At 43.4% G+C, this 19,009-nt stretch overlaps 2 protein-coding genes across 5 annotated transcripts in view; one reads left to right on the forward strand and one right to left on the reverse strand.

The window, feature by feature from the left end:
• The window catches only part of MCHR1 (melanin concentrating hormone receptor 1), a 34,259-nt gene extending 23,764 nt beyond the window's left edge, over nucleotides 1-10,495 (reverse strand). The window contains exons 1-2 of one of the 3 annotated variants that reach the window (XM_077914407.1): nucleotides 10,263-10,495; nucleotides 9,309-9,421 (exon numbers count right to left, since the gene is read on the reverse strand). In XM_077914407.1, coding sequence (XP_077770533.1) covers nucleotides 9,309-9,414 — 106 coding nt within the window. In that variant the 5' untranslated portion in view covers nucleotides 9,415-9,421; nucleotides 10,263-10,495. The remainder of the gene's footprint in view (nucleotides 1-9,308; nucleotides 9,422-10,262) is intronic. The other 2 variants (XM_077914409.1, XM_077914412.1) reach the window with 2 other exon arrangements.
• Nucleotides 10,496-11,207: 712 nt separating this feature from the next.
• MRTFA (myocardin related transcription factor A) overlaps nucleotides 11,208-19,009 on the forward strand; it is a 198,000-nt gene continuing 190,198 nt past the window's right edge. The window contains exon 1 of one of the 2 annotated variants that reach the window (XM_077914394.1): nucleotides 11,208-11,759. Coding sequence is in view for 1 of the 2 variants with exons in the window: in XM_077914392.1 (XP_077770518.1) it covers nucleotides 11,590-11,620 (31 nt within the window). In the remaining variant the exon portion in view is untranslated. The remainder of the gene's footprint in view (nucleotides 11,760-19,009) is intronic. The other variant, XM_077914392.1, reaches the window with a different exon arrangement.

Below are 19,009 nucleotides of genomic sequence, written 5' to 3' on the forward strand. Positions count from 1 at the left end.
GTGAAGAGATGAGAAAAGACATTTCCAAGAAAGCAGGGGTAGCTAAATTCATGTCAGACAAATAGACTTTAAGCTAAAATGATCACAAGAGACAAAAATTATTAATGTAACGATAAAGGGATCAATTCATCATGAAAATATAACAGTTGTAAATATTTATACGTCCAACATCAGAGCACCTAAATATGTAAAGCAAAGACTAATAGAGCAAAAAGAAGAAATAAGCAGCCAAACATTAATAGCTGGGGACTTTAATCCCACCCAGACTCTCAACAAGGCTAGACCATCCAGAGAATCAATAAGGAAACTGTGGATTTGAACAACTCTATGACCAAATGGACCAAATGGACCTGACAGACATGTATGATCATTCTATCCCACAACAGCAGAATACACGTTCTTCTCAAGCACACATAGAACATCTTCTGGGATGGTTCGTATGTTAGGTCACAAAACATGTCTCAATAAAGTCAAGAAGATAGAAGTTATATGAAGTATCTTTTTTTTTTTTTTAAGTAATCTTTACACCTAATGTGGAGCTTGAACTTACAACCCCAAGATCAAGAGTCACAGGCTCCACTGCGCCAGCCAGGCACCCCTAAGTATCTTTTCTGACCACAATGATATGAAACTAGAAATCAGTTAACAGGAAGAAAGCTGGAAAATTCACAAATAAAGCAGAAATTAAACAGCACTTCCCTGAACAACCAGTGGATCAAAAAAGAAACCAAAAGGGAAATTAAAAGAATCTTAAGACAAGGAAAAATGAAAGCACAACATACCAAAACTTATGGGATGCGGTAAAAACAGCCCTAAGAGGGAAGTGACTGTCTGTGGGGATGTGGAGAAAAGGGGACCCTCGTGCATTGTCAGGAATATAAATTGGTACGAGCACAATGGAAAACAGTATGGAAATCACTCAAAAAATGGAAAATAGAACTGCCCCAGATTCCAGCAATCTCACTTCTGGGTATATATCCAAAGGAAATGAAGTCACTATCTCAAAGAGGTCCTTGAACCACCCGTGTTTATTGCAGCATTATTTACAATAGCTGAGACAGGGAAACAACCTAAGTGTTGACAGATAATGGATGAAGAAAATGTAGGAAATAAAGAAATGGGATATTCCACAATGGAATGTTATTCAGCCATAAAAAGGAAGGGAATCCTGCCAATTTTGACAACATGGATGAACGTGAGGGCATTATACTAAGTGAAATAAGTCAAAGAATGACAAATACTGTACAGTCTCACTTCCATGTGGAATCTAAAAATATCTGAACTCATAAACAGAAAGCACATTGGAGGTTTCAGAGGGCAGCAGGGGTTGGGGCGAGGTGCAGGGAATGGATGAAAGTGGTCAAAGCATACAAACTTCCAGTTATAAGATGAATAAAAATTCTGGGGGCGCCTGGCTGGCTCAGTCAGGGCAGTGGAGGGTATAACCCTCTGTCTTGGGGTCATGAGTTCAAGCTCCATGCTAGGTGCAAAGCTTACATAAAAAAAATTTGTGTGTGTGTGGGGAGATGCCTGGGTGGCTCAGCGGTTGAGCATCTGCCTTTGGCCCAGGGCGTGATCCTGGAGACCCAGAATCGAGTCCCACGTTGGGCTCCCTGCATGGAACCTGCTTCTCCCTCTGCCTGTGTCTCTGCCTCTCTTTCTGGGTCTCTCATGAATAAATAAATAAAATATTTAAAAAGAAAAGACTTTAAAAAATGAACAAGATGAAACTCTAGTGCTTAGATATACACATCTGAGTGATAAAACTATAAACAGAAGGAAGTGATTTTGATAAAAGGTGACTTTGGAGGGAGTCAGGAAGACTTCCTTGGAATATGGAACATAGAAGGGCCATTGAGGAGCTTGACAAAGCACCATTTCTTGACCTGGAAGGTGGTTTCCAGGATATTTGCCTTATAATAATTCATTGTGCTCAGTGTTTATTGGGTGCGATTTTTTTTGTATCTGCACGTTATAATCAGAAAGGGTAAAAAAAAAGTAAACACTGTACATCTGGTCAGGTCACCCACTCTGCTTAAAATCCTTCAGTGGCTTAGACAAAGTCTAAGTTCTTAATCAAGGCTCACAAGGCTTTTGCAGATTTGGTCTGCCCTGAGTTGAGAGGGGAAGAGAATGCAAAACAGGCCATGCTGTCAGGACAGGGGCCGCAGGAAGTGAGACCTGGCCTGGGGCAGCCAAAAGAGAGGCCCAACACCCAGGAGGCCAGGATTGAACCCAAGGAGCTAGTTGCATGAAGATTAGCAACAGGGAAATGTTCCTCTCTGCCTCCTTGTGCTATAGTGTCAGTGAGAGAAATGGGAGCAACTCTTCCCAAGTGTGTGCCCCTCAGCATTCAGTGTGTCCTTCTTAGACTAGCTCCCTGGCTCTGTATTTTTTTGTCACCTGGTCACATCGTTCCATGATACAGTATTGAGAGGTTTTTTTTTTTTAAGATTTTATTTATGTATGAGAGACACAGAGAGAGGCAGAGACACAAGCAGAGGGAGAAGCAGGCTCCATGCAGGGAGCCCAATCAGGACTCAATCTTGGGTCTTCAGGATCGTGTCCTGGGCCAAAGGCAGATGCTCAACTGATGAGCCACCCAGGCGTCCTGCAGAATTGAGACTTGTAAGAAGTTTACAGTCTTGTAGAACAGGAGTAGGTGAAAAGGATACATAAATTACCTAATTTAAAAATATGGCTTTGTTTTTTTTCATTAAAAGTACCTCTGGGGGTGCCTGGGTGGCAGAGTCAGTTGAGCAACCGACTCTCAGTTTCTGCTCAGGTCATGGTCTCAGCGTCATGAGACAGAGCCCTGCATCAGGCTCCTCAATGGAGTCTCTCTCTCCTCCTTTATCCCTTCCCCACACCAAACACATGCTCTGTTTCTCAAATAAATCTTTAAAAAAATAAACAATAAAAATAAAAGTAACTCTATACCTATCATATGTGCATTCTTCTCTAGTATACTATTCTATACTTCAAAGAAAAAAATTTAGAACATTTTTATGACATTGGAATAGGCAGATCTTTCACCAAAAGGAAACAAAAAGTGCTAATCATAAATGAAAACAATTTATTAAATGAATGATATTAAAACTAAGAACTGCTGTTTATCAAAAGACACCATTAAGGGAATAAAAAGACAACCCACAATATAGGGTAAGATATTCTCAATACATATATTTGATAAAGCTCTCAAATTCAGAATTTATAAAGAACTTGTATAAATCAATAAGGAAAAGATAGACAATCCAACAGAAAAATGGGCAAGAGACTTGAACAGGCACTTCACAAAAGAAGCTCTCTAAATGCTAAATAAACAAATGGAGGGATGCCTGGGTGGCTTAGCGATTGTCTGCCTTTGGCCCAGGGCGTGATCCTGGAAACCTGGGATCGAGTCCTGCATCAGGCTCCCTGCATGGAGCCTGCTTCTCTCTCTGCCTGTGTCTCTGCCTCTGTGTGTGTGTGTGTCTCTTATGAATAAATAAATAAAATCTTTTTAAAAATTGAAAGATTTTTAACTTTGTTACTCATCAGTAAAATGCAAATAAACTGCAATGTGATGTCCTTCCAACTTGACTGGATAAAATTAAAAGGATCAAAAATATCAAGTTTAAAGGAAGACGTGAAGCAATAGGAACTCTCATTGAATGTAAACAGCTACGATTACTTTAGAAAGTTAGCTGGCAGTACACAATAAAGCTGAAAATAGGGATCCCTGGGTGGCGCAGTGGTTTGGCACCTGCCTTTGGCCCAGGGCGCGATCCTGGAGACCCCGGATCGAATCCCACATCGGGCTCCCTGCATGGAGCCTGCTTCTCCCTCTGCCTGTGTCTCTGCCTCTCTCTCTCTGTGTGACTATCATGAATAAATAAATAAAAATCTTAAAAAAAAAAAAAAAGCTGAAAATATGCCTCTCCTACGACCCAGCAAATGCACTCCCAAAATGCATGTATGTGAGCCAAAAGACATGCATTAGAATATTTATACCAGTCCTATGTGTAATAGCCCACACTGAAAACAACCACGTTAGCAGAATGGATAAGTTTATTATAATATACTCATACACTGCAATGAAAATAAGCAAACTATAATCACACACAAATATATGGCCTAATCTTACAGAGTGTTGAGCAAAATAAGCCAAACTCTAAATACTTTTATTTATTTATTTTTTATTATTTTTTTCTAAATACTTTTATTATATATATATAATATATATATATATATATATTTTTTTTTTTAAGTAATCTCTACGCCCAATGTAGAGATCAAAACTCCCACACTCCACCCACGGAGCCAGCCAGCCCCCCTGCCCCCATTACTTTAGATTCTATCATTCCATTTGTAGAATTATAGAAAGAACAAAAATAGGCAAAACCAATCTATGCTGTAAGACATCAATAGAGAGATACCTAACTAAGGCTGCTAATGGATGGAAGGGGGCACGAGAGGGATTTCTCTTTTTTGATCTGGGTGCTGGTTAAACATATGTGTTCTGTTTGTGAAAAGTCTTCAAATCCTGCAGCTATGATGTATGCACTTTTCTGTATGCTTCAGAAGTATATATACCTCAATAAAGGGTGACAGAACAAAACCAAGAATGGATATATTATGAAGTCACATTCAAAATAGGCCTACACAAGAGCCTTAAAGATGCAGGCCTTCTGAATAGGCTAGCAGGCTAGCAGGGGATTTCTCCCTTCTATGAAGGCTCTTTGGTGAAAAGCACCACTTCTAGTTTCCCTTGGTGAGGTTTTGAGGTGCCACCTCCACCTGGAAGCCCTGTGATAGGGCCAAGTTATAGGATCCTGTGCCTGTGCTCTTGTGGTTAGGTTTGGGTGAGACTAGTGAGGCATGGTAAGGCAAGCGCAAGGTCAGGTCACGTCTGTTCTATATTTTAAATATTAATAGGGTTTGGAGGGCATTAATTTTCATTTATTTTTTTGGAAATATGGCATTGAAATATCTTGATCATTGAGCTTGGTTTTGGTGTCCATTTAAATTTCGTGTCTGATTGTCCTCAACCTCGATTATGACAGCATGGTCAGTTTTCATTTAAGGAAAACAAAAAAAGGCTCTGCTAGTTTTTATTCTAAAACAAAATCTTTATGCTCTCCAAGCAGTAAGAACTTACCATTGGGTTTCACCCCTCACGCTGTTACCAAAGTTGCGATTTCTCTATCTAGGGAGTAAAGAAGGAGTTCCAGACCTCAACCACTAGAGGACGCCAAAGAACGGCTTAAAAGCTGAATTCTTTAGTAATTAAGGCCGTCCTCCAGGAAAGACATAGCCCAGCCTGGATTCCTTTTCTCTGACAAAAGCCCATCCATTTTGTGATTCTCTGCCTCTCTGCAGCTCCAGTCCCAAGTAGGCCCTAAACACATGAGCCAAATTCAATATAAGAATAGGCTTAAGGGGCACCTGGGTGGCTCAGCGGTTGAGTGCCTTGGGCTCAGGGCATGTTCCTGGGGTCCTGGGATGGAGTTCTGCATCAGGCAGGGAGCCTGCTTCTCCCTCTGCCTATGTCTCTGCCTCTCTCTGTGTCTTTCATGAGTAAATAAATAAAATCTTTAAAAAATAAAGATTGACACTTCTCAAGGATTGTATGATCTTTAGGGGACAAAGAGATACAGAAAGTGTTTACAGAATATAGGGGTGGGGGAAGTAATCCAAGCCCACTGCATTGACCCTCGTAGGTCCTAATTTCTTCTGGGGTAGAAAACAGTAGTGGTCTTCTAATTTATTTGCCCAACCCCCTTTCAGTCTCCTTCCAATCTAATCAGTTAACTCCCATGTAAATCTTAAAACACATTTTGGATCCTGTTTTCAGAAGCCCAGTACCAACCTTACCTTGGCATTTTTTACTTTTTTTACAATAGGGCCTCAACCAAACTTTCAAGCCTTATCTCTTGAACAAACCAGACAACTCCTTTGTTTAAACATGTCCCGTGTTTTCCTCCCTCCATTCTATTACTCACAGTTGGAATGCCCTACCTCATTGCTTCCTGTCAAACATACACTCCTTCAAATGAAGTTACTGGATTTTCTGTAAGACATGAACTCTCTCTTACTTCATTTTTACTGACTTTAGCATTGTTCACATTGGTGTTATTTGTGAACCCTGTTCTTGATTGTGGGCAAGGTTGTCTATTTCAGTTTTTTATGTTTCTTCTAGTTCCTTGTGTGTAGCCAACAAATGTTTATTGCATTACACCTAGAATTCTAATATACTAATTTTAGGATCCGTACCATGGCTCTGCTAGTTTGTAGCTATGTGATTATGTGGTGTGTGTGTATGTGTGTGTTTTAAGTAGGCTCTAGGCCCAATGTGGGGGTTGCACTCACAACCCAGAGACCAAGAGTCACATGCTCTACCTACTGAGCCAGCCAGGTGCCCCTGTGTGTTATTTTCTTAATTATGTCTTTAAGTCTCAGTTTCCTCATCAAAAAATGAGGATCGTAACAGCACCCACCTCAGGGTTACAACAAGGATGAAACAAGAAAATGCATTTAGGATATTTAGTGTTGGGCTTGGCACAGCAGACAATCTACGGATTGTCGAGAAAGAAAAGATCCATTTCGGCTGGAGGAATAGTGGAGAGGGCCTGGGGGTGTTGAGGAGGAAGGTGAGCCAAGATTTGATTAGATAGAGAGACAAGGAAAGGCTTTTAGGCAGAGGGACCAACCTGAATAAAGACTTAAGAAACAGAAACTAGCAGGATGTGTCGAGGATGGGGCTGGTCAAGTCCTGGGAAACACCTTTGGAGAAATTCTCCAGGAAGAGAAAGAAGAGCCAAATGGAGTAAATTTTCCAGAAGTATGAATTCACAGGTTGGAAGGAGGGGAAAATCAGTCTCCAGGGGTTTGCTGTCTTTGGGTTTGCCCTGACTTTCAGCAATAGCGACAGTACGAGAAGTGGTAGCTAGTTTGAGGAATGACAGAGCTGAATCAGCATGTATTTATAGCAAGGTGCAGCAAAGGATGGAAATGGACGAAACAACCACTAGCTGCTCATTATTAGCAGGGTTAAGCCTGAAATCCTATGTTCGTGGCCAAGAATTAATTATAGAAGTACAAGAAAGGGTGAATTTTTCTTAGCATCAGTTTGTAGGGGGAGGGGAAGCTTTAAAGGAAAAGGAAGAAATGGTTATAAAGTCAATTTGAGCCAAAGGGTCAGGGCAGTCTCTAAATTTGCTGAGGCAACAGGCTACAGTGCTCATGGATGTAGGGAGACAGACTAAGGAAGGGTAAAGTCTCACTGTACTTTAGTGATCAGATCACACTGTGGTCACATTTTGGTTGCAAGGAACAGAAACCCAACTGGGAAGAGAATGTACTGGCCTACAGAGTAGGCACAAATGGTGCGCCTCGTAGATCTCTTTCACAGGCCAGGGCACCCATCCCCCAGCTGCTGTGAGTGTTGGCAGCTAAGGGTTCCCAGATGCCCGAAATTCCAGAGAATTGCCTTTAGCAGAAGGGAGCAGCTTTGGAGACCTTCACTCCTCGATGGCTTACAGCCAGTGGCTGACTGATGCTTGGGTACACAAAGCTGCCCAATGCCTCCTGGGGGGATAACTCCGTGGTGTGGTTTTATGCCAGAGCTCTCCGTTGTTGATCAGGCCAAGGCAAAATCAAGCTGCCTCTTGCCTAGCTCTTTCTTATTTATTTATTTATGATAGTCACACACACAGAGAGAGGCAGAGATATAGGCAGAAGGAGAAGCAGGCTCCATGCACCGGGAGCCTGACGTGGGATTCAATCCCGGGTCTCCAGGATCGCGCCCTGGGCCAAAGGCAGGCGCCAAACTGCTGCACCACCCAGGGATCCCTGCCTAGCTCTTTCTTTTTGCTTGTCCTGCTCAACTTCCTTCCTTATGGGTTATTCTCCCCTTAATAAATCCCATTCCCAGATTTCCCTTGAAGGCTGTTTCTAAGTATTCTGATGAAAGACACCTACAAAAGCAAACAGCCAGAAAATAGCTGGATCCAGGTTCTGAGAGTCATTGCCTGTTGTAGCTTTCATCCGTGCCTCAGCTCTGATAGTTTGTTTTCATATTGGTTTTGTGTATTCTTGAGCAAGTTCTTTCGTGGTCCTCCTGGTCAACTGCAGGGGATGAGCCAGGTAGTTCAGCAGCCTCCTTGCAAAGGAAACTTCTCCATATAGTGAGTTCCAACTAAGGTTCTAGGACTCATTCTGCTTGGACTGTCTTGGGCCACACACCTTTCCCTAAATCAATCATTGCAAATGGTGGTGGTGGTGGTGGGAGCACAAAGAGGAGGAAAGCAGTGCTCTGATGGGCCAGGACTGTCAAAGTGCTGCCCCTGGAAAGTAGTGAAGTCAGCCCCATGGCTACCATACTGACAGACAGTGGGGAAGACTGGTTCCCTAGAAGAAATTAGGCTCCTCTTACTAGAAGAAAGGGAATGTGTGCTGGAAGGACAAAAATAACACATGTTCCCAACAGATCTTGACGATCTGAAAGATGTCTACATGAAGTCCTCAGGATGGAAACCATAATTTGGCAAAATAAAAGGTGACTTCATCTTTATTGTTTTGGGGATGGGCAGAAGGTGTGGAAAGGGGGGCATAGATGACAAATCTTCAAATATTTGGGATGTTGTCCTTATGAAGAGGGATTAGACATGTTCTCTGAAGGTTTAGGAGATAATTAGGACCTAGACTCAGAGGTTAGAGGGATGGATGTAGATTATCCATAAAATATAGACATGTAAATAAATAAGTAGCTTGTACATGCATATGGATACAAAATAATTGCAATTTAAATTGTCCAGAAAAGGAACAGACCTATTTGAGAGGTGGTAAGCTTGCCATGCCTCAGACTGGGAACAGGCTTATCACTCTTACCATGACTCATAAAATATGCTTGTGCTTCCTTCTCGCTTTGTTTTTTTCATAAAGGCTGTGTCTAGGTAGATATTATCTGGAATGCCCCGCCCCAGTCTTGTCTTGCAGAAACCTGCCCCACCCCACCAATTTCAAACCAGAGTACTTTCTCCTTTAAGGTTCACCTTTGTGTCCTCTTTTTAATCCTGACACTCGGGATATGCTGCCTGGCATTGCAATCACCTCACCATTTGCCTTCATTCTCCCCAGTTTGGTGAACGCACCCGCTCAGCGTCTTACTCAAGAAATATCTGCTGAATAAATCATTTTATCCCGTCTTTTGTGGACCGATTCTTGCCTTGGAGGGAAGGTGTGTGACTAAGGGGCCACTGGGATCCCGCTGAACTTCAAGATTCTGTGCCCAGCAGCACCTTGCGCTAAACTTGAAGCTGACTTACAGATAAATAATTGGGAATATCCAGGGCCACTTTGGCTTTTGCAGCTGTCGGCTGGAGACGAAAAGGAGGCATTCTCTCTGACAGACCAACAGGCCGTCATGGTCATGGGAGATCTGGGGGAGAGCAGGGGATCATAGTAAGAATTCACTCTGGAACATTGAGTTGCCCCTCTCAATCTTTGGGCCTTGGCCTGGCTGCTCCTCCCGGAACCTGGAAGAACGTCTTACTTAGCTCCCTTCTTCCTCTAGCTACTGTTACTCCTCCTTCCAACCCTGCCAGGCGACACCATCCCGACGAAGCTTTCGGGAAAGCACTTCCCCCCTCTTTTCCACCCGCCAAGTTGGAGTTATTTCTCCTTTTCTGGACTCCCTCCCATTGCGGGAGGAGAGGGAGCAAATGGCCTGCCGGCACCAAGGCACTTCCCACCGCAGATCTCGCTTTACTTGTTTCTCTCTCCCTTAAGTCTGCTTTCTCCTTGTTGAAGCCAACCGGGTCCGTGTGTGGCCTCCGCGCCTAATGCTGGAGACCCACGCGTGCACATGCGTGCATGCCCCCCGCCCCCTTTGCTACAGGAGAGGATGCCAGAAAGAGTAGGACATCAGCATTTTAGAATTTTGCAATTGCAAGAGTCGTCGGGAGTCACCTAGTGACACCTTCCCTTTTACAGATGTGCTTCCTGGAGTCCCCTGGGAGAAGCTTTTGGGTTCATTCAGCGCCTTTTCTTCCCGAGGCCCAAAGCACTTTTGCTGTTGATGATCTCAACCTTCTAGGCAGGTAGGGAGAAGTGGGTAGGTGTTAATATCCTCCCTTTTCCCCTAGGGGAAACTGACTCAGAGAAACGAGGCGACGGGCCTCGGTGGGGCGGGGGCTGTAACGGGAATTCAGGGCTCCGGGCCAATGTGGAATTTACTGTGCCTCCTCTGGGGAAGCGTGAAAGTGAAGTAATCAACTTACGAGCCCCAGGCGAGGACCCTTTAGCCCCTAGAAGGATCGGGTTGGGTCAGGAGGATTAATGCAGTTAAGGGCTCGCGGCATTGACCCCTTGGCAACTTGGCGAAGTCCAGCCGGTCCGCCGCCCTTCCCTCGGCGGGGTGACCAATGGGCTTCTGTCTCTTTAAGGCCCCGGCGCCCCGCCTCCGGCTCGTCGCCGACCTCCTCCCACCTCCCAGCCGCTGCTCCGCCAGTTCCAGACTTCCCTTGGCGATGAGGTCATCTTCTCGCTGCCCATTGGCTGCGCCTGGCCGTCAGTCACAGGAAGTCCCGCCGCCGTCCTCACCGCCTCCGTACCCCTCCCTTCCCGCCCTCCCTTTAGTTCTACCGTCCCAGCCTCCGCAAGGCCTCTGATTGGCCAGCGCCGCCGTCACTCTTCCAGCAGGCGGTGTGGGAGGCGGGAGGCGGGTGTGGTGGGAGGGGCCGCAGCTTCCGTGGCTGAGAGGAGCCGGCGGCGGCCGTGTCTGTGGTGTCCGAGGCGGCGGCGAGAGCGACCGTTCCATCCTCCCCACCCCCTCGGCTCCGCTCGCCACACACCCTCCTCTCGTGCAGACTTCTCCTCAGCTCCGTGCGCACTGGCGAGACGTTGAGCCTCGGGAGGGGAGACGCGCGGCGAGAGCCGGAGGGGGACCGCCGCGGAGCTCTGGCCGGGAGGAGCGCGAGGCGGTGAGTGAGAGTCCGGGCAGGGAGCCCCTCCCCCACCGCGGCCCCGCCCCGAGCATCCTTTCTCCTCGCGACCCCGCCGCGCGCCCTCGGGTGTGTCTGCGCGGGCGTCGCCGCTCGGCCCCTACCCCGTCGCCGCTCAGCTCGCCCGCCCCTCGCCTCCCGGCCGGGTCCCCCAGCCGCGGCGGGCGTCGCGGGGCGCGGCCGTGCACCTGTGAGCCGCCTTGCCTGGCAGCGCCGGTGAGGGGATGAGGGCGGTCCCGCACCCTTTGCGCCCGGGTGTGTTTTGACCGCAGGGTCCTGGGGTCTTGTGCAGACCCTTCGGATCCATGTGCAATCCTAGGATTCCCTGGCGAGGGAGCCTCACCTGGACTTGTTGATTGATGCCTGTGTCGGCCACCTGAATGCCGCCAGGTGTAAGGGCTCTGGCCGATTTGAAACTTGACGGCCGAGAACTTGACCCTCTAAGAAAGTGTCAGGACGCTTTGATTCCACCTCCCACTCTGGCCGGTGCCGTAGGAAAGCACTGATACTCTGTAGTAGCTTGGGCTGGAGCTTTCAGATCAGGTTCGCCAAGCTGCCCTTCGCCGGCTTTGTAATCTTGGGCTTCGGTTTCCTCATCAGGAAAATGGGCATAAGACCTACTACATGGGATCATTGTGAGTTGAGAACGACGGGTAGATCGGTTTGTATTCAAGCACCGGCCCAAATTGGCTTTGTCCGGATCTCTGTTTTCTCACTATTATATAGCGTAACAAAAAGGCAGTTTGGTGGACACTCAGCTGTACTGGGCATGAGGTATGTGTATACAGGAATATGAAAGATGTCACTTAAAAATAATAATGAGATTACACCTAGCTTCTTGTGTTTTCACATTGAAGTTTGTAAGAAGTCTGAAATGTTCCCAGCTTGCCAACTTTTGAGATCTTTTCAAGATCTTTTCTACCTGAAGCCAAAACTCGTGACATACTATTTTTAGTAAAAAGTGAAATTCATGTATTTCATATTAGAGGACCCCGAAAACTCCACAAATTTCACTTAAGCAGTTTTACTGTTGAAAAGCAGCCACCTCCCAGGAGTGAGGTGGTACAGCCAGCTGGCACATGGCCCTGGGACTGCAGGGTGGGGAACCCTTGGCTAAAAGTTATTAAATTAAGTTTTGCTTAATGTCATTTGCATTTTTCATAGTGAATCAAAGAGCTTTATGATAGTTAATTAGTGAAATGATTTTAAAAGAGGCAGACCATTACTGCTTTTTTCAAAAGCCTGTGCAAAGAAAAACTGACTATAGTCTGTTCTAGTATTGGCTTCAGTTCTTTGCCAGTAACTGTTAGGAAGAGACCCTGTTTAGAAAGGCTTCCACAAGTCACATCTCTTTGGTTAAGTTTTTTATTTGGTGTAAAATCATGAGATGGAAGAGTAAGATGTATCCCATAATCCAAAAGTATTTATTGCAGACTTTCCACATCCTTTAGTCCTCTACTGACTGCTATGAGGAAGGGATTCAAAAGAAGTATGAAACAGCATCTCAGCCCATAAAGGGCAAAACCATAAAGTTTGGGTCACTCAGTACATTTGGGTACTATTTAAGTAATGACTTCATTCATTTATTCATTCAGTAAACTTGTTCCTTGCCTATAACATGCCAGGTATTTTTCTTTTTTTTTAAGATTTATTTATTTGAAGGATGCCTGGGTGGCTCAGCGGTTAAGTGTCTGCCTTTGGCTCAGGGCGTGATCCTGGAGTCCCGGGATTGAGTCCGGCATTGGGCTCCCTGCATGGAGCCTGCTTCTCCCTCTGCCTGTGTCTCTGCCTCTTTCTGTGTGTCTCTCATGAATAAATGAATAAAATCTTAAAAAAAAAAAAAAAAAAAAGGATTTCTTTGAGAGTGAGAAAGAGCACAGAGGGAGAGGGCGAAGCCGACTTCCTGTTGAGCAGAGAGCCCAATACTGGGCTGGATTTGATCCCAGGACCTGAGATCATGACCTAAGTCAAAGGCAGACACTTAACTGATTGAGCTACCCAGGTCCTCCACCAGCTGTTTTTCTAAAAGCCGAGTTTATCAGGGTAAGTGAGGTATAGTCTCTGCTCATATGAGCTCACAGTCTATCTAGTGGGAGAGGCAGAAAGTGACAGATAATTGTAACACACTGAAATAAACTCTAGAACTGTATGGGAGGGTCAAGGGAGCTTTTCCTTTTCACTTCAAAGAGAAGATGGCATTTGAGCTGATCCTTAACTCATTAGATGAAGGAGAGGAAGATCATTCCAAACAGAAGTAACTGAGCTTGGAAAGATTTTTTTCTTTCTTTCTTTTTTTTTTTTTTTTTTGGAAATATTTCTTGATAGATCTTCTGACTGCAGGTATAAGCCCTAGGGAAGTGGAAGGAAACTGACATTTCTTGATGCCCATTATATAATAGGCATTAAGTTAGGCTTTTAATATTACCACTTAATTCTCACAACGACCCTATGAGGCAGATATTACCTCCACTTTAGGATAGGAAGACTGAGGCTCAGCATAGTTAAATAATTTGTCTAAGGGTTGCACAGTTAGTGATAGAGCCAGGACTTGAATTTCTGATTTAAAAGTATGTATGCTCATTTCCTTTTAACAGTACAGAAATAAACGAGGTGAGACTGTTCCAGCTATATATATATGACATATATATGTCATATTACTACATAAATTACAAATTACTTTCTGTGAAATAAATGTTCATATTTGATTTAGAGTTGCTAAAACGTGTATAATAAAGGCTATCAAGTGGTATTTATGTTAATAAGTGTGGTGATATTTTCTAAGAAGTGGTTCATGGAAACATTTAATGGAAGACATTGACATATACAGATTCTATATGGGGCACTTAACAAAGCTATTAAACAGATATGGACTTTTCTTGAGGCCATAGCTTAAATATTTAAGTGTATAAAGAAAAGGATGGCCAATGAAATAGAAAAGGAAAGAGGTAAAATGGTTGTGAATAATGAATTTTTTTGAAAGGGCAATTAGAATTTTGAAGTCCTAATAACAGAGGTTTTTATATTTAGAGAACCTACTATGAACGGTAAACTCCACAAAGGCAATTTGTTTCTTTTATTCTGTTAGCTCAAGAGCAATTCTTGGGACATAGCAGATACTCAGTAAATATTTGTTGACTAAAAGGTGAATATGAATAAATACATATTTACAGTGAGTTGCATGTTTATGTAAATACTAAGGTTGATAGAATTGATTTAAGAACATTTTCGTCGGGGATCCCTGGGTGGAGCAGTGGTTTAGCGCCTGCCTTTGGCCCAGGGCGCGATCCTGAAGACCCGGGATCGAATCCCACGTCGGGCTCCTGGTGCATGGAGCCTGCTTCTCCCTCTGCCTGCGTCTCTGCCTCTCTCTCTCTCTGTGTGTGACTATCATAAATAAATAAATAAATAAAAATAAAAAAAAAAAAAGAACATTTTCGTCTGCTGAAAAAAAATCTTTGGTCAGGAGGTTATATTTCAGAAGGTCTTGAAAGAAAAGAGGGAGGACACTGACAGGTTATAGATGAAGTGGTACAGGCATATACCATATAGGTATTAATAAACGCTTATACATTGGAAGAAAAGGAACATTGAATAAAGGGAATGGCCCACTGCACCATTATATATAAGTACTGTTTAATTCTAAGGCTTTAACAAATTTTGTGAATCAAATTTCTGCTCTTAAGGAACTTAGAGTTTTAGAGACTGTTAGGTGTGTTGCCTATTATTGTATAACATGTTACTCTAAAACTTAGTGCTTAAGATAACAGTAAACATCATCTCTCACGGTTTCTGTGAGCCAAGAATTTGGGAGCAGCTTGAGCAGTGGTTCAGGCTCAGGACCTCTCAAGGGATTGCAGTGGTGATATGTCATCTAGAGTTGCAGTCATCTGAAGACAGGCTGGTGGATCCTCTTAAGGTGGCTACTCAGATTGCTGACAAGTTGCTGTAGGCTATTGGTGGGAGGTCTCTCTTAGTATGGGCTTCTCCGTAGAACTACTTGAATGCCCTCAGTGCATGGCAGCTGACTTTTCCCAGAGCAAATAATCCAAGAGACCAAGTTGTGTTGTTGTTGTTGTTGTTTTTTTTTGATCTAGCTTCAGAAGTCACATACCATCATTTCTCCATTATACTATTGGTCACACATCGCGGGAAGGGATTATACAGGGGTATGAATAGAGGAGGTGAGGATCCTTAGGGGCCATCTTGGAGGCTGGCTACCACAGTGGTAGCATAGAACAGAAAAAGTGTTGGAAGAAGGTGCAAAGTGCTGGGGGAGGGGAAGGAAGGATTCAGAGGTGGGAAAGGTTACTTTTGGGAAAATGAGGGAATTGGGAAAGATTTAATTCTTTTAACAGATATATATATATATATATTTTTTTTTATTTATTAAAAGATTTTATTTATTTATTCATGACAAGACACAGAGAGGGAGAGAGGGAGAGGCAGAGACACAGGCAGAGGGAGAAGCAAGCTCCACTCAGGGGGCCCGACATGGGTTTGATTCCGTGATTCCGGGTCTCCAGGATCGGGCCCTGGGCTGAAGGCGGCGCTAAACCACTGAGCCACCCGGGCTGCCCTTAACAGATATTTACAGGTATTTATTGGGTGCTTACTGTGTGCCTTCAACATGATAGGCTAATATGTGGAAGTGGACGCTGAATTAGGGCTCTATGAAATGTTGTAAGTAGTTTAGGCCAGCATTGATATGAAACACAAACATTAAATTCTGTGTGTAAGGTGAGGGTGGAGTAATTTTTCTGATATTGAGAACAGTAACTTATCAAAACAAAGTAGTTAAAAGCATAAATACGAGAGCCAGACTTCCTGGGTTGGAAGTCACCACATGCTAGCTGTGTGACCTTGGGTGTGTGACTGTATACTCTTACCACATCTTGGTAACTCACTAACTATAAAATGGGGTTAATAATGGTGGTTGCTTTATATTGCTGCTATAAAGATTAACTAAGTTAAAAATATGCCAAGTCCTTGGAACAAGTTCACATACATCATCATCGTCGTCGTCATTGTTCATTTTGGGCCATAGCATAGAACTGACTGTGGGTGAATGAGGTTGAAGTCAGAGATGAATGAATGTGGAATAATGTGAGTATTCAGAGGCTTTTAAATGTCAGCCATTTAAATGTAATCATTTGCTGCTTCAGCATCAGTTTTCCCCGTTCGACTACTTATGTTAAGATAATTTTTATTTCACAAATAGAGTAAACCAGTGATTTTATTTAGCTGAACTCCACAGTTGCAACAATTCCTCAGGAGATTCACAGTTGTTTGTGAAGGGTATCTTGCATTCTTCTCTCTTCCCTCTTTAAATTACCTAATGGGTTTAGCCAGAAGCAGTACTCAAAGGTACATCTTCAGAAGATCTTAGTGGTGGAACCAGGACCCAGAGTAAAAATACCAGAGTGGGCACTTTTGTGCTCAGTCACAAAAGAATCCTCAGAGATTCTTTTTGTTTTTTAAATATTTTATTTATTCATGAGAGATGCAGAGAGAGAGAGAGAAGAGGCACAGGCAGAGGGAGAAGCAGGCTCCTTGTGGGAAGCCGATGCGGAACTTGATCCCCAGACCTGGGATCACGTCCTGAGTCGAAGGCAGGCACTCAACTGCTGAGCCACCTAGACGTCCCTCCTCAGAGATTCTTAACACTATGTCACTTTTGTGAAGAGAGATCATTGAACTCCATGTCTCTGCAGGTGTTAAAACAGGAATTGGGTGATCTGTCAGGGTACCTTGGGTGGCTCTAATGGCCTAAATTGCCTTCAGTTTTGCGGTTCGGGGACTTCAGTCCAACTCTCATTGTTAGTTGAACAGAGGCACTGAGAAATTAAGTGCTTTGAGGTTCCACAATAATCTAGTGGCTGAGCCTGGGTCAGTTCTTCACCCTGTGTTTAAGGCTGGCTCACATAGTCATAGTAGAAGATCTGCAGAATCTTTGGAAGATTGAGCATTCATATACCATATTTTTACTTTTGTGGTATATCTGATTTATTTGATTCCCTAGTCGCTTTTATTCATTTGCTTTTGAAAATCATTTCCTGTTTATATGAGTGCTAGTAACAAGTAATTTGGATAGCTCATTTTGAAATCTGAAACGTATACTCTTACTGAATTTGAAGATAAGTTGGCTACTTATGGGTCTTTGACCTCTAAATTATAAGTGGGAATTATGGGTGATTTTTTTTTAAAGATTATTTATTTATTCATGAGAGACGCACAGAGGCAGAGACACAGGCAGAGGGAGAAGCAGGCGCCATGCAGGGAGCCTGCTGTGGGACTTGGTCTGGGGACTTCGGGATCACACCCTGAGCCGAAGGCAGACGCTCAACCGCTGAATCACACAGGCGTCCCAATTTTTGTTTTTTGAAACATTTTTGTTCTGGTATCAAAACTTAACATATAATGGGTATAACTTGAAAAAAAAATCATAAACTCTGTAGTATGAGAGAGAGTAAAATAACCATTGAAGTAACATGTCAAGTTTAAGAGCATGAGACCTAGGTACTGACAGTTATCAGCTGTGTAACCATAGGCTCACTACTTAACTGTCTTTTTTTTTTTTTTTTTTTTAAGATTTTATTTATTTATTCATGAGAAACACAAGATACAGAGGCAGAGACATAGGCAGAGGGAGAAGCAGGCTCCCTGCAGGGAGCCTAATGTGAGACCTGAACCTGGACCATGGGATCAGGACCTGAGCCGAAGGCAGACATTCAACTGCTGAGCCATCCAGGTGTCCCACTACTTAACTTTCTTGTGACTAGTTTTGCATCTGAAAAATGGGGTTAATGATTCTTACAACATGAGTGTTACAAGGATCGTGGAGTCACAGTGGATTCATTATTGTGCTACCTCATTAATTTTCACACCAGCTCTGTGAAGTAAGTATTAGCTCCATTTTGTAAATGAGGAAAGAGAAGCTTGGAGAGATTCACTAATTTAAGAAGATTGTAATCGGTATTTGAACCAAGTTGTCTTTTTTTTTTTCCCCTTTTTTCTTTTAAGTAGGCTACATGCCCAGTGTGGGGGTTGAACTCTCAACCCTCAGATCAAGAGTTGCATGCTCTACCAACTGAGCCAGCCAGGCTTCCCCCAGGTCTGTCTTTGAAGTAAAAGATACTGACTCTCTATGATAATATGTATGAAGTGCCTGACTTTGCCTGAAGTAAATGTCTGTGCCTATTCACTTTCTTTTGCATAGTTTGTGAAAATGTTAGTATGCTGAGGATTCTTTATAGTAGTAATCAAAGTGTTGTAGCTTTCAGAGTATTCGTTGCAATATTCCTTATATGTATCTTGTTGCCATTCTTGAAATAGAAAGCTATAATAGTGATTTCACATCCTAAATTGCTCAGTAAATACTAAATAAGGACATACTATAGTGTCCAAATTTTAAACATATTTTGTCAATGTTTCAGTTATCCTTGTAACAGTAAATGGCATAAGCAATGCCAGAGTCTCCTAATCGTGGTTAATTTGTACATATTTTCACTACCACAAAATTTACAGGAACTTGGAAAGTTGTCCTCCTCTCAATTTTAGGACACACTATGTTGCATTTTGGTATGAGAGTGGTGTTAACGATTTCATGGTGAAACTGGCTTTTTGCTGACTTTATATTTTTTTTATATGATGAACGTATTTTTTGGTATGATTATTTTAGTTTATTTTGTTAAGTAAGCTCTACACCCAACATGGGGCTTGAACTCATGACCCTGAGATCAAAGAGTCACACACATGCTTAACTGACTGAGCCAGCCAGGTGCCTCTGTGTGATGGTTATTTAAAGTAATGTTTTTAGGGCAGCCCCGGTGGCGCAGCGGTTTGGTGCCGCCTGCAGCCTGGGGTGTGATCCTGGAGACCCTGGATCGAGTTCGCATCGGGCTCCCTGCGTGGAGCCTGCTTCTCCCTCTGCCTGTGTCTCTGTCTCTCTCTCTCTCTCTGTGTCTCTTTGAATGAATGAATGAATGAATGAATGAATGAATGAATATAAATAAATCTTAAAAAAA

The sequence above is a fragment of the Canis aureus genome, chromosome 11, assembly GCF_053574225.1.
Source record: "Canis aureus isolate CA01 chromosome 11, VMU_Caureus_v.1.0, whole genome shotgun sequence".
Classification (NCBI taxonomy): Eukaryota; Metazoa; Chordata; class Mammalia; order Carnivora; family Canidae; genus Canis; species Canis aureus.